The sequence below is a fragment of the Pongo abelii genome, chromosome 12 (genome assembly GCF_028885655.2).
Source record: "Pongo abelii isolate AG06213 chromosome 12, NHGRI_mPonAbe1-v2.0_pri, whole genome shotgun sequence".
Taxonomy (NCBI): Eukaryota; Metazoa; Chordata; class Mammalia; order Primates; family Hominidae; genus Pongo; species Pongo abelii.
Genome location: NC_071997.2, coordinates 117,227,335 through 117,242,026, shown reverse-complemented (window position 1 = coordinate 117,242,026; position 14,692 = coordinate 117,227,335). Strand labels below are relative to the sequence as shown.

Below are 14,692 nucleotides of genomic sequence, written 5' to 3'. Positions count from 1 at the left end.
CATGTGATTCTCATGCCTCAACCTCCCAAGTAGCTGCAACCCTATTTTTCTTTTCTTTTCTTTTTTTTTTTTTTTTTTGAGACGGAGTCTCGCTCTGTCGCCCAGGCTGGAGTGCAGTGGTGCGATCTCGGCTCACTGCAACCTCTGCCTCCCGGGTTCAAGCGATTCTCCTGCCTCAGCCTCCCGAGTAGTTGGGACTACAGGCATGCGACACCACGCCCGGCTTCTTCTTCTTCTTCTTTTTTTTTTTTTTTTTTTTTTTTTTTTTTTGTATTTTTAGTAGAGAAGGGGTTTCACCATGTTAGCTAGGATGGTCTCGATCTCCTGACTTTGTGATCCGCCCGCCTTAGCCTCCCAAAGTGCTGGGATTACAGCCGTGAGCCACCGCGCCCGGCCGCTGCAACCCTATTGTATCTTGCCCCAGGGTTCCACTTTTCTCTATGACACGCTGGGGCAGGCTACAGATAGTACAGCACGCGCCCTCGCGTTGGGCAGATGTGGCTCAGATCCCACGCTGCCATTCGGTAGACGTGTGTCTTTAGATAAGTGACTTAACTTTCCCGAATTTTAGAGTCCTCTTCTAAAGATTCTAATACCTTCCTGACAGTGTCTGGTTGGGAGGATTCCTCATTTACTTTCCCCATCTCTCTGCAAAGAGAAAGGAGTCAAAATTGCATGGAAGTCAAACCCGAAATTATAAAAGCGACATCAAACATGGGTGAAGGGACTGAGACCTAAATCATTATTTCAGTTAAAAAAAATGTAACAAATACCTACTGGCTGCCAGGCACTCACTAGTATTGGTGCTCAGGGCAATGAATCCAGTCCATCTCTCCAGGTCATTCACACACCAACGCCCTGCTCATCTTTGTAAAGTTGGGGGACTGAGTGGGGAGGGCACGGTGTGGTGTCAGCCTGAGCCCACTGGATGACCCTAATCACCAAACGTCTGCTTCCTTCTCTGTGGCAGTGACCCTGATACCGCGTAGTGTGCTCCGAACACATGGTGCCCAGGACGAAGGCAGCGTCCAGAGGCCCTGGGTCCCAGCGGTCCGCTCAGCCGCAAGCGCATAAGGCGGGGCCGGCGCGGGCCTTTCCTTCCATCGGAACCGTTCTCCCGGGGCTGAGTCCCTGCCCGGACTCCGAACGCCGAAGACCAGGGGCCGGAAGCGCGCGCCGCCACTGCCGCGCCGTGTCGGGAGGGAGGGAGGGAGCAAGCGGGCGAAGCCGCGGAGGACGGGGTGAAGATGGCGGCCTTCTCCGGTGCGTTTGTGGAAACTCTCTGGGGGTGATGGGGCGGCTTGTTGCACGCCTCAGCCCTGGGGCGGCCCGCGGGGAGCTAAAGGGGCGGGAGCGGACAGGGGTCAGGGAGACAGAAGGGCGCTGTCCGCTGCAGCCCCTGATGGACCCGCGTTGCGGGATCGGGGGCGGCCGTGGCTCGGGTTGGGAGAACAATTCTTTCCAGGAGCGGGCCGGGACGTCCCTCCCCCTGCCCTTTCCCTTCTACCAATCTCCACTTGGCTTTCCTGCCAGTGCACCTTCGGCTGCAAAATCTAGGCGACGGCGTTGCTCTGGCGGCTCTCAGACGCCTGGGCCTCCTGCCTCTTAACGTGGCAGTGACCCTTTGGGAACCCTTTTCTGCCCGCGGCTCATCTGGGCTTGGCCAGGCAAAGAGGCGAGACGGCGTGGGGAGGAGTCATTGGGGAAAAATGACGATCCTGCCTCTGTCCATTTTTTTCAGGCCCTTCCAAAACGTTCCAGGCATAAACCTGATCTTTATTTGTTCTTAAACGCTATTATAGCAACATTAATGTTCAGTGTTGAAGCTAAAGGGAAAGCATTTTCCAGTCCAACATAAGTTTGGAAAATTCATATTTATTTGCCGTCTGCTACCCTCCTTTATTCCAAATATGATTTGATGTGGCTTATCGAACCCGACAGTTGATATTTTCCCCTCTTGCTTTATCATCCTCCTGTTAGGCATCCAGTTTTAGGAATCAGCCTTAAATGTGCTAAACGTGACACATTTATGTAGCACTTATGTAACGTTTATTGCTATATAAATGTATCACGTTAGGCCTAATGTCCTTTAATGTTATTAACTTTTTAAGATGACTTCAGATGTTGTAGTATTTTATATTTTTTGGTTTTCTTCTGTAAGAATATTAGGAATTCCAAGTCTCCAGTCATGTAAGATTTTTTTTTCTTTTTTTGGGGGGGAGAAAGGGGGTGTTGGTGGGAGGACCCCCACCAACTGGAGTGCAGCTGGGGTGCAATGGTGCGATCTTGGCTCACTGCAGCCTCCACCTCCCAGGTTCAAGCAATTCTCCTGCCTCAGCCTCCTGAGTAGCTGGGATTACAGGCGCCTACCTCCGTGCCCTGCTCATTTTTGTATTATTAGTAGAGACGGGGGTTTCACCATGTTGGCCAGGCTGGTCTCGAACTCCTGACCTCAGGTGATCCGCTCACCTCAGCCTCCTAAAGTGCAACAGTCATGTAAGATTTCTGACTGTTTCAGTTACATCTTCTAATAGGATTCAATTGGAAATCTGCTCAGAGTTGTTGCTGTTTTTCTTTTCCCAACATTCTCCTAAAACAAGATTTTAGAGCCAAGGTCTGTAGGATAGTTCTAGGTAGTCATTTTATAGGTTCACATCTTTGGGAGTCATACACAAATTTCATGAATATTAGAGATAAAGGACTGGAAAAAGAGTCTGTGATATGAAATAAGACAAAACTGGAATTTCATGAATGTTTCTAATTTTTCCTTAACTGTTAAAAGTATTATATATTTAAGGTCTGGTTTCAAAGAAAACTTGCAGGGAACATGACCAGAATGGTACAAGAGGTTGTCTGGAATTTACGAAAAGTGACATGTTGTTTCTTGTATAACAATTTTGCAAACAGCTTCAGCTTGCAGTATTCCATATGCAGTAAGAACACACCACTCCTTTGTTTCAAGCAGTTTGCATTTTAGGAGAGAGAACATAGACTGTAATACAGGTTAATTCTTAGGAAGGCCTGCCTGGATATTCAACTTTAGATCTTCATTAGTTTGTCTATGGATTTTTTTTTTTCCTGAGGAGATTAAGAGTTAGGAAAGCGCCAGGCGCAGTGGCTCATGCCTGTAATCCTAACACTTTGGGAGGCCAAGATGGGCAGATCACAAGGTCAGAAGATTGAGACCACCTTGGCTAACACGGTGAAACCCTGTCTCTACTAAAAATATGAAAAAAATTTAGCCAGGCGTGGTAGCATGGGCCTGTAGCCCCAGCTCCTCGGGAGGCTGAGGCAGGAGAACTGCTTGAATCTGGGAGATGGAGTTTGCAGTGAGCCGAGATCGTGCCACTACACTCCAGCCTGGGTGACAAAGCGAGACTGTCTCAAACAAAAAAAAAAAAAGAAAAAACAAAAAGAAAAAGTTAGGAGAGCCTTCTTTTTTGAAAATGATGATCCTTCTCATCTGATGCAAAGAAAAAGCTACATAATTTTATGAAGAATATTTTCAATTTGTACGTTTGCTTTATGCCTTTTCACGATGGCAAGAAATACAGAATTTCAAAATTGGTTATTTCTGGGGCTTGGGAATATTTGAGTATTGTTCTTTTTTATGGGGATATATATTTGTATAATAATAAAAGCTATACTTTATAAATACAGATTAAAATAAAAATCACTTGTCTTTTGGAAGGAAAGTTTAAGTAATCCAACTAACTACTCCATATATAATTACCCTCTACAGTTCATATGAGAAATGATAAAATGACAAAACCGAGTTAGGAGCAACTCATCTCTATTCATTTAGGATGGGCCTTGAAGTAGAATTTTTGAGATATGTATACAGTTAAGAACAGAGCAGTTCTTCAGCTGACATTTCCAGGTGCCCATGTTTTCACCACGGGCCCCTCCCTCTTCAGTTAATCAGAATTTTGATTACAGCTGCCAATAAATGTGGGCGCTCTCCACTTGTCTATTCATTTTTCTCCAGTTGCTGAGGGTATTCACATGGTCCTGGAATAGCCAAGGCACATAACTGCCACATTATCTCTAAATGCAACAACCTTGTGTATGCTTGGCAGACTTTTCACAAGTCATGAGAAGTAAACAGGCACTACAGTGGCTACAGTTTATTAGGTGACAATCATGCTCCAGTTGCATTACATGATTATCTCTGGTCTTCATATAGCCCTGCGAGGTAGGCAATATCAGCCCCATTTTGTGTGGAGAAAACAGATTTATAGCCTTGCCTAAGGTCACTTGCTAATAAGTGAGAACTTAGATTTGAGCTCAAGTCTTTCTCCAGAACTTGTGCTCTTTCAACAGTGCCACGCTCAGTAGATTTGATGTAACTGAGCTATCCTTCAAAATCTTTACCCTGTTTTATGAATAGTAATTTTGAGAGCAATGCAATTTATGATTTCACTTCAGTTTATGTGGTTTTTAAAATTAATTTTTACTTTCAGAGATGGGTGTAATGCCTGAGATTGCACAAGCTGTAGAAGAGATGGATTGGCTGTAAGTACATAAAGCTTAAATGTACCTGGGAGAGGATGTTTTATAATTTAAACAGTTGTTAGTGATTTTATCAAATATTTTTGTGTCTAGTTGGGTAAGTGAAAATCAGTTTTTTTTTGTGATTTTCTAAATTGTGGAAAGTTTCCTTTTTTTAACCTTGACATATTTCTAGTGGAATAAGATGGATCGTATTTACCACGTAAAATTTTCTTTTAGGCTTAAAGTTTAACATGACTTAATTTGCTTAGGCGATTTTTTTTCCCAGTAACTAAAATTCTTCAAATATGATTCTTTTAGCCTCCCAACTGATATCCAGGCTGAATCTATCCCATTGATCTTAGGAGGAGGTGATGTACTTATGGTAAGTTTAAATTTGATGAGGTGATTGGGAGCTGGGGACACATTCTAAGAATTGCATAGGCTTAAAAATGATACTTTAACTTTATTCACAAACATTTATGATACATATACTGTATTCAGACTATTAGGTAAAAGCTTCAGGTAAGTATTTACTCTTGAGAAGCTTAAACCAACGAGGGCAATAAGACATGTTTAAGAATGAATCTCGTATCAGAGAGAATGTGGCTCCTTCATAAGAGATGCAGAGTAGTACAGAATTCAAGTGGGAGTCCAGTTATCTTTTTGCTTGAAGGATCATAGGGATTGCTTAGAGGAAGCAGATTTCTTTTTTTTTTTTTTTTTTAAAAAAAGGCCAAGCTCTGTTGCCCAAGCTGGAGTGCAGTGGTGTGTTTATAGTTCACTGCAGCCTCAAACTCCTGGGTTCAAGCAATCTTCCTATTTCAGCCTCCCAATTAGGTGGGACTACAGGTACACACCACCACATCCAGCTAATTTATTGTATTTTTTTGTAGAGACAGGGTCTCACTATGCTGCCCAGTCTGGTCTCCAACTCCCAGCCTCAAGCGATCCTCCTGTCTTGGCCTCCCAAAGTGCTAGAGTTATAAGCATGGGCCAGCGAATAGTAGAATGTAGGATATGACCCTGGAATATTTCAGTTGGATGGTAGCATAAAATATGTGGCTGATGGGGGATAAACTTGAAATAAAATGGTAGAGAGGTAATGGATCAGGTTATTTGGGCTCTTTCTCAAGTGTCTTGTTAAAGAATTTGAGTATTAGTCTTCTATGAAGACTAATTTGAGTAGCAGATTGTAGTATAGCTCTGGGATTAGATGTTGTTCGCATACTTTTATAATAATCTAGATTAGAATGATGAGAGCTTCCCTTTGAATGGTAGCAATGGGAAAGGAAAGGGAAGAGAAGATTCTTAAGGGTATGGGAAAGGTAACAAGATGGGCTGTAGTCAGAGTTGACAGAGGAAGCCTGGATATCTGGAGGCACTGTGAAAATACAGGTAGCCCGTCAAATGTTAAAGATTTCTACATATTATGGTGTTAGTTTGATCTCTTTAATAGACAACTTAATCTGTAAAATCAACTTTTTTCCCCTCATTCAGGCTGCAGAAACAGGAAGTGGCAAAACTGGTGTAAGTAATAAATTATATTTACTTTCTAAAAGTTGAATTTTAAAATAGCTTTGAACAGTAGTTTTTACTTTGAAATATTTAATAAAATAGCAACCTCTAAAAGGTAAGGAATTAATTACTTGCTACTGAAAATGATGTTTTTGTTGCCAGCTAATTATGAAGAGCTACAAAAAAGTATGACCTTAAGAACATAGTTTTAAATGGGTGTTAGAGAGTCACAGTAGCTTTAGTGTTTATACTCACTTGTGAATTTTAATATGATGACTCTTAAAATGAAAAGGTTACATACAGAAGTTGATCTCCTACTGGCCTAGACTAGAGAAATAATTCGTCAGACTGGATGATATTTTTCCTCTTTAGTGTAGGTTCATTCTACTGGTCTCCATTGTTTTATCATTTTGTGCTGTTAGCTGCATCCTATTTCCTTCATTTAGTCCACTCTCTGTTGTCTGACTGGTATTTTTGGTTTGGGCAAATGAAATTGTAGTAGCAATCTGGAATTTGTATAATTAGTTGATGTGTGTGTATAAGTTTTGTCATGTATATTGGTTATTAAACTGTTGTTAATATCTGAATACTAATATAGATACTTTTTGTTTCTTTGATAGGCTTTTAGTATTCCAGTTATCCAGATAGTTTATGAAACTCTGAAAGACCAACAGGAAGGCAAAAAAGGAAAAACAACAATTAAAACTGGTGCTTCAGGTAATTTTTATAAATTGATATTTCCTTTTATAGAAATCATCGGTTCTCATCACTGACAGTTAGGAAAGTGAGATTTGGGTATGCATTTTAAAAATCTTGTCAATATCTGGGGGGTGGTATTGGGATCTGGAACCCTGGAAACCAGGGATGCTAAATGTTGTTGAGAGCCTAAACACTGTTCCCTTTGAGAAAACACTGGCATTTTGGAGATTACATTTTGATATTATAGTGTTTTTCTTAACCTTATAACTTTCTATGTTTAATGCTAAAGGAAAATAGGTACATTTTACAAAAATATTAAGGAAGGATTTTACAAATAATTTATGGAGTAAAAACCCATGCTGGTGGGAAGTATTGCCTTACAGGGAACAGAGGCATTTTTTTTCCTCTAAGAAGGGAACCACCTAGGAAGTTAAAATATAAATTTTAAAGTTGTTTCTTATGTGCAGTCCTATCTACATGGAAATTGGTCTTTTTGTTAGGTTTCTGATACTGTCTCTACCATAATCAATCTTACCACAGTTTCTTTGTCTTTAAATTGTGTTGCTTCTGTTGAATGGTTTCTAAATTTCATTCTATCTTAATTAATCTTTTGTTTTGTTATATTTTAATAATATTTTTTCCATATTTTAAGTCACTCTTGTTTCATTATACAAAACAGGATTGTTACAAAACAGCAAGTTGAAGACCAGTGAACCTGTCATATTAACATATTCTTTTCAGTTGTTTCAAAGTAATGTTATACATAAAATGTATAATGTGGAACCTATGAACTCATGTAAATTAATTATGAGATAGATAATTGATGTAACTATTTACACTGTTGGCCCATTCTAAAATGGTTTCAGAACTTGTAACAACTGTGCCGTCATTTATGAGAAATGGTGGTAAAAGAAAACACTCCTAAAGGAGAATAACCATAGTGATAATGGTTCTAAAAGTCACATCCTGTGAGGAATAAAGTAGAAATTTAAACATGGAGAAGAAGTAAAAGTGGAGATGGGATAATTGTTAAATTATTGAAGAGAACTAGAGAGAAAATAATTATTCTGGAAAGTAGGACCAGGACCAATTAGAAATAGTTTAGATGAAGATTTCTGTTTAACTTAAAGTCCTTCCTAATAGCTACATTGAGCCACAATGCAAGGGAGAACGTCAAAGTTATTTCTACAGTGTTCAAAATGTTTAAGCTGATGATGGATATCTTTTGACCAGAAATAATCTAGAAAGAATTTCTACTGTGAGTGGAAAGTTGGGCTAGAAAGCACGTAGGGCTCTCTTTATTACAGTTCTTAGTTTATACATATACATACATCTTAACAAACTATTAAGATGTGTCAGAAAAGGAAAATGCCAATCCTATAAAAAGGAGGATGAAAAAAATGTGTGACTTTTGAATGTGGTATTGAATTAAGATAAAGGACTTGCTTTTTTTTGATAGTTACAAGATAATTAGACTCTGAAATGGTGATCAGTTATTTCCTTTATAATTGAAGTCAACTTGTTTAGTTACCTAAACTTCATTTTAATAGTGACCTAGAAGTAAGGACAGAGATCAGTATCATCTGATAGAGAGCGCACTGAAGCAAGCAAGTGAGGAGATAAGGTTTTAGGTCCAGACAGACCAGTGATGATTATCTTCAACATGTCTGATTTTTCAATTGTGTTTTTGCTTTTAATAAAAACAAGTTTTACTTGTGTATTCTAAATAATATATAAAACCATATTGAATCTAGAGGAATTAAGGTATATAAAATACTTGTTTTTTTTTAATAGAGCGTTTTATTTTATTTATTTATTTATTTATTTATTTATTTATTTATTTATTTATTTTTGAGATGTAGTCTCGCTCTGTCACCCAGGCTGGAGTGCAGTGGCTTGATCTCTGCTCACTGCAATCTCCACCTCCTAGGCTCAAGCGATTCTCCTGCCTCAGCCCCCCGAGTAGCTGGGATTACAGTCACACGCCACCATGCCTGGCTAATTTTTGTATTTTTTTTTTTTTTGGTAGAGATGAGGTTTCACCATGTTGGCCAGGCTGGTCTTGAACTCCTGACCTCAAGTGAACCGCCCACGTCAGCTTCCCAAAGTGCTGAGATTACAGGCGTGAGTCACCACACCTGGCCAAGCATTTTAAATTTTATATATCTGTGGGTAACTTTTCTTATTTTAATTTGTTTAGTGCTGAACAAATGGCAGATGAACCCATATGACAGAGGATCTGCTTTTGGTAAGTGGATAGGCTTTCCATCAGCTCATTTGTAATTCAGAAACTTTAAAAAATAATACATGAGAACACCAAGTAAATAAGATTAAGATTTAATTTACCAGATGTTAGAATCTAGTCACTATCATTAAACAGTATAGAACTGACATAGGAATAGACAGTGGAATATAATGGAAATAAATCTCAGCATATATGAGAAGTTATATGCAGGAAAAATAATTATATTTCATTTCAGTGAGACAAAAGGATGGTTTATTAAGTAAAGGGTGCTGACACAATTGATGATCCATCTGGAGCAATATAAAATTGACTTCTATCTCATATCATAATTAGAAATAAATTCCATATGTATTTAGGACTTAAATATATATGTATGAATTTGAATACAGAAAACTACATGTATAATTTAGCAGTGGCAAAACTTTCCTAACCCAAATAGAAAATGCAGAAATTATAAAAGAAAGTATTTATAGGTGGAGTTGGACAGTCCTCCTTCGTGGGGTTAACAGACCTTACAGTAGCTTTTATCCAATCCACCAGGCTGGCTGTTCACTTGGGAATAACCTCCATCATGCATAGAGCCGTCTGTGATTGTTCCATAGTGAGCAGCGAGACCTGCATCAACCCAGATATGCCCTTCTATTCTGCTGCATTTAAAACCAAAGATACTTTCCGAAAGTAGTTACTCTCAGAATGCATTTTAGCAAAGGCTCCTCAGGAAGCTTATGATACTGATCTAGAAAATCTAACAGTTCCTTCACACTATACCCTCCAGTTTCAGAGTGTTTGGATTTTGCTCTTCCCCACATTGACTGCCTTCTTGGAGACCGCAGGTCTTAGGAGTACTTTTTGTTGGTCCTGCATAATTTTTCCCTTGGGGGTCAGCTTTGAAGCTGGTGACCAAAGCTCAGATGGACTGAAATCTGAATGTAGTCTCACATCAAGGGCCGACCCAGCACTCTTTTACTTCATTTTAGCTATTACAGATAATAGTAACCAAAGGACTGTATACTTTTTTCTTTCTTATTTGCATTTTCTTTTTTTTTTTTTTTTTTTGAGACAGAGTCTCGCTCTGTTGCCCAGGCTGGAGTGCGGTGGCGCGATCTCGGCTCACTGCAAGCTCCGCCTCGTGGGTTCTTATTTGTGTTTTCGTATGCATCCAGTGAACCAGCTCCTCAGGAGTTGGATCCAACTCTAAATTCCACTGATGACTTTTACCATTAGTAACTGAGTGTAGCACAGCTGTGGCTCCATAACACAGGTGATCGTGTGGCCACCAAGAAACCTAAAGTTCCTCATCCCCTACCCTTTTATCCTTTTTCTTTTCAAACCACAGTTCTGTGAGCCAAAGCAGTTCTAGCAAACCCTGATTTTGACACCAATTCTGAGAATATAGAGAAATAAATAAACTCCATTTTCCCTGTGTACTCTCACAGCATGCTTCTGACAGCAGATGTGTGGGGTTTTTTCCCACAAGTCAAGCAAGCAGTCAGTTCTCAGCATTTACCAGTTGAGAACTGATGGAGTAAGTAACAGACACATGTTTGTTTATTCATGGTTTTCCTTACTTTCCCATTATGGTTTCTTCCAGCTGAGAACTGTAATTCAATTCAATTCTGACGCCGTCTCCATGAAGATAGCATCATATCCCACAGGTTGAGGACTCAGTCACACAAGACTGTCCCCCGCATCTGATGCCTAGGTTGTGGCTTATGCTTCTAACCTATTGGCTCTAAATCAGGGTTCCTACAACTCCTTCCTCAGGTTCAATTAATTTGCTAGAGTGGCTCACAGAACTCGGGGAAATATGTTTACTGGTTTATTTTTAAAGCTATTATAAAGAATACTGATGAAGAGATGCATAGGCTGAAGTACGGGAAGGGGCTTGGAGCTTCTCCCCTCACTGGGTGTGACACCCTTCAGGAACTGTCATGTGTTTAGCTATCCTGGAAGCTCCTAGATAACTTTTTAAAAGTTTAGTTTTACATAATTCAGTACCCATATGGGTAAGAATTCATACTTTGAATAATTTAATTTCTGAAAAGTGTAGGAAGATGTGTGTTGAGGTGCTTAACAGTTTGTTCTACTTTCAAGTTCAGAATACGAGTTGGAAAGATGAACCAGGACAGAAGTTATAGTTTTTTTCCAGTACAGACAAAAAGCTGAATCTTTACTTAAAACCATTTAGCACCTACTATGTGGACATCACTGAGACTGATTACGATGTATAATATGGAATATACCTCATCTTTTAGAGCCCTTATAATATTAGCAAGTAACAAATACATGCTTATTTATTCATGCTTTCTCCTAGTTTCCCATATGGTTTCTTCCATGGATTGAGGAACAAGCTAGAGACAGTTCTGTTATCTTTTAGTTATATAGTCACTCAAGCTCTAATTTAAGTATAAAATCAGGACAAATATTGATGAGCGAGTGGTACATCATCCTTGAGTACGTTTCTTTAAAGGACTCCAGAGAACAGTTATCTAAACACATTTGTATTGATGGTGCAACTACTATTAGTGCAAGTCAGGTTAAGAGCTGTGTTGAATCCTTTCTAGACTTGTTGCTGTAAAATCTTACCTTAGTCAAATGGCAGCATAGAAAATAGCCCCCAACATAGCCAAGGACACTCAGGGAATGAAATGGTTAACTACACTTGGGAAATACTACTATCACTCAGGAATCAGTAAGTCTCAGTCTCTGGAACATTGCAACAAATGAAGGAATTATCTTGTTAGTGAGACTGAATGATTTTTTTGGTGGTGGGGGGTGGGAATGTATGATTTATAAAACCTGTACTGACGTGTTTTTCTGTGTTTTCTTCTCAAATCCAGCAATTGGGTCAGATGGTCTTTGTTGTCAAAGCAGAGAAGTAAAGGAATGGCATGGGTGTAGAGCTACTAAAGGATTAATGAAAGGTATCTGAACAGCATCTGCACTTGTATAAACTTTTGAGGCAATGTATTAATACATGAGGGGTTTTTTTTTGTTGTTTGTTTGTTTGTTTGTTTTTGAGACGAAGTCTCGCACTGTCGCCCGGGCTGGAGGGCCCGGGCTGGAGGGCAGTGGTGCCATCTCGGCTCACTGCAACCTCCACCTCCCGGGTTCAAGCGATTCTCCTACCGCAGCTTCCTGAGTAGCTGGGATGACAGGCGCCCACCACCATGCCTGGCTAATTTTTGTACTTTTAGTAGAGATGGGTTTCACCATGTTGGCCAGGCTGGTTTTGAACTCCTAACCTCAGGTGATCCGCTTGCCTTAGCCTCCTAAAGTGCTGCCTGCAGGCGTGAGCCACTATGCCTGGCCCATGAGTTTTTAAAAATAGCTTTAAGTCGAGGATCTGGGAAGGTGTTTGATGGTACAAATATACCTATAATTCTTCATTTGGTACATACCAGTGTAATTCAGAAACAATGAGAAGATGGCTTCATGGTAAATGAATCGTGTTTGTGATTTATATAAATCTCAATGTATTTTACCCTTGTAGGGAAACACTACTATGAAGTATCCTGTCATGACCAAGGTTTATGCAGGGTCGGGTGGTCTACCATGCAGGCCTCTTTGGACCTAGGTAAGTGTTTCTAAAATAACTGAATTGATTGATTTACATTTGGGGGTTAACATTTTATTATATGGGGAAGCGGAATAATAAATTTAACCATAAAAAGGTTTTATTTTAAAGACATGGAAACAACATTTATCTGTACCCCACCCTGTTCCAAAAAGGATTTGAAGGAACTTACGAAAAGTACAGATATTATAGCAGTATGAAATGAGGGATAAGAATATGAATGGAGTCAGGGTAAAGTTAGTACGTGTGAATCTGTACCACACAGTACCATATAGATGCTTCATGTTATTGTAAACTTGCATCTGAATTTCTTAGTGGCCAAAGCAGAGAGGGATGCAGTATCACTGGTGTCCCTAGTCTCACACACGCTCTGTGGCCTAAGCACTGTTTAGTTTTTTGCAGGATTCAGAAACTTAAGGAATAGTTTTCCTGTGTGTTTATGAAATGGACATACTGTGTGAATAAAATTACTTCTTTTAGAGGTCTTTTAATTTTATATTTTCTCTTACCAGAAAAGTAAAATATTTTTTAAATCTAGGTACTGACAAGTTTGGATTTGGCTTTGGTGGAACAGGAAAGAAATCCCATAATAAACAATTTGATAATTATGGAGAGGTAAGCGATTATGTTATGACTTCAACATAGCATAAGTAAGTTTTCTTGCATACTTAATCACTCATGACAGAATGAAGGTATAGAAATGATTCTCAAAATGAGCAGATTTTCTGTATATTTTCCACAGAAAGTTTGGATTTGGACTTTAGTGAAGAAATATTGTCAAGCTAGATAAATATGTAGTAGTTATAATTTTTCTTTTATGCCATTTGTTATCCCCTCCAAAATACATTACATTATCTTCTCTTTTCACCTCATTTTGATTTTGGCTTTGATACATGTTATTCTGATTTCTTGTTTTTGATCATGATAAATCTAAATATAGTTCGTCTGGTGAGCTGAAATCTACAGTAGTGTGAATGAGCCTAAATATGTTGATTCTAACAAGCCTGTCAAATGCTTGTACTATTGTATATGTCATATGCTCTAATAGGCATTTTTGATTTAAATAATTATTTTGAAACACACATACTTTTGATGCAGCTGTATTTTTATTTAAGAATTTGCTTTCTATTAATAGCACTTGACTTTCTGGTGTTCTAGGAATTCACTATGCATGATACCATTGGATGTTACCTTGATATAGATAAAGGACATGTCAAGTTCTCCAAAAATGGTACGCTCTATATGGATCTTAGTAGTGAAAAGATACATGATATTCAATAATTGTGATTTTTAAAAATCCCCCCACCCTCTTTTTCAAATCCCCGTCCCTCCCTCCCTGCCTTCACTTGAACAAATATTTATTGAGCATTGACTATGTGTAAGGTACCCTGGTAAGTACTGGAGGCACCGAAGAAAATGGAATAGACATTTGGGGCTTACACACTAGTGGTGAAAGACAGACATATAATACCATGTTAGGTGGTAGTAAGTGCTGTGAAGGAGGGTATAAAGCAGGGGAAGGAAGTGGAGAGTCATAGCGGTTTGGGGGTTTGTGCTTTTGTGTAGGGCAGTCAAAAGGCTTGATAAGGTGACATTTAAGTAGAGATCCAAATGAGTTGAGTGGTAGGCCATGCAGATTTCTGCAAAGAGCATTTCAGACTGAGGGAATAGTAAATGTGGATGCCCTGAGATGGAAGCGTGCTTGAGGTGTCTGAGTCACGGCGAGGAAGCCACTGGATCTGGAGTGCTCTGGGGATGAAGGATGGTGGTAGAACGTTAGGTCAATGAGGTGGTGAGGCCAGGCCATGGAGAGCCATGTGGGCCATGATCTAAACTTTGGTTTTTATTTTGAGTGAAATGGAAAGCCATGAGGGTTTTGAGCAGAGGGGTGGCATCATCTGTCTTTAGTTTAACAGTGCCATTCTGGCTGTTTTGTTGAAGACACATTGGAGGGTGGGGTGAGATTGCCTAGGGAATGAGGGTAGTTAAAGAGAAGAAGAGATCTGAGGCCTGGGTTCCTGTGGTTAGGGGTCAGCAAATTGAGGAGAATCCAGCAGAGGGGAATGAGGAGGAAGGCCAGGAGGAGAACCAAGAAAGCATGGGTCCTACAGTCCCGGTGAAGGAAGTGTTTGAAGGATCAGGGAGCAATCACTGTGTCCAGT

At 39.7% G+C, this 14,692-nt stretch overlaps 1 protein-coding gene across 1 annotated transcript in view; it reads left to right on the top strand.

Annotated features, from left to right (window-relative positions):
- Positions 1-1,217: 1,217 nt before the first annotated feature.
- Positions 1,218-14,692, top strand: part of DDX1 (DEAD-box helicase 1) — a gene marked incomplete at its 5' end in the record, with an annotated part of 36,982 nt that continues 23,507 nt past the window's right edge. The window contains 10 exon segments of the mRNA NM_001133627.1: positions 1,218-1,263; positions 4,464-4,515; positions 4,813-4,876; positions 5,992-6,021; positions 6,630-6,726; positions 8,909-8,956; positions 11,794-11,877; positions 12,447-12,530; positions 13,069-13,145; positions 13,689-13,761. Coding sequence (NP_001127099.1) covers positions 1,248-1,263; positions 4,464-4,515; positions 4,813-4,876; positions 5,992-6,021; positions 6,630-6,726; positions 8,909-8,956; positions 11,794-11,877; positions 12,447-12,530; positions 13,069-13,145; positions 13,689-13,761 — 625 coding nt within the window.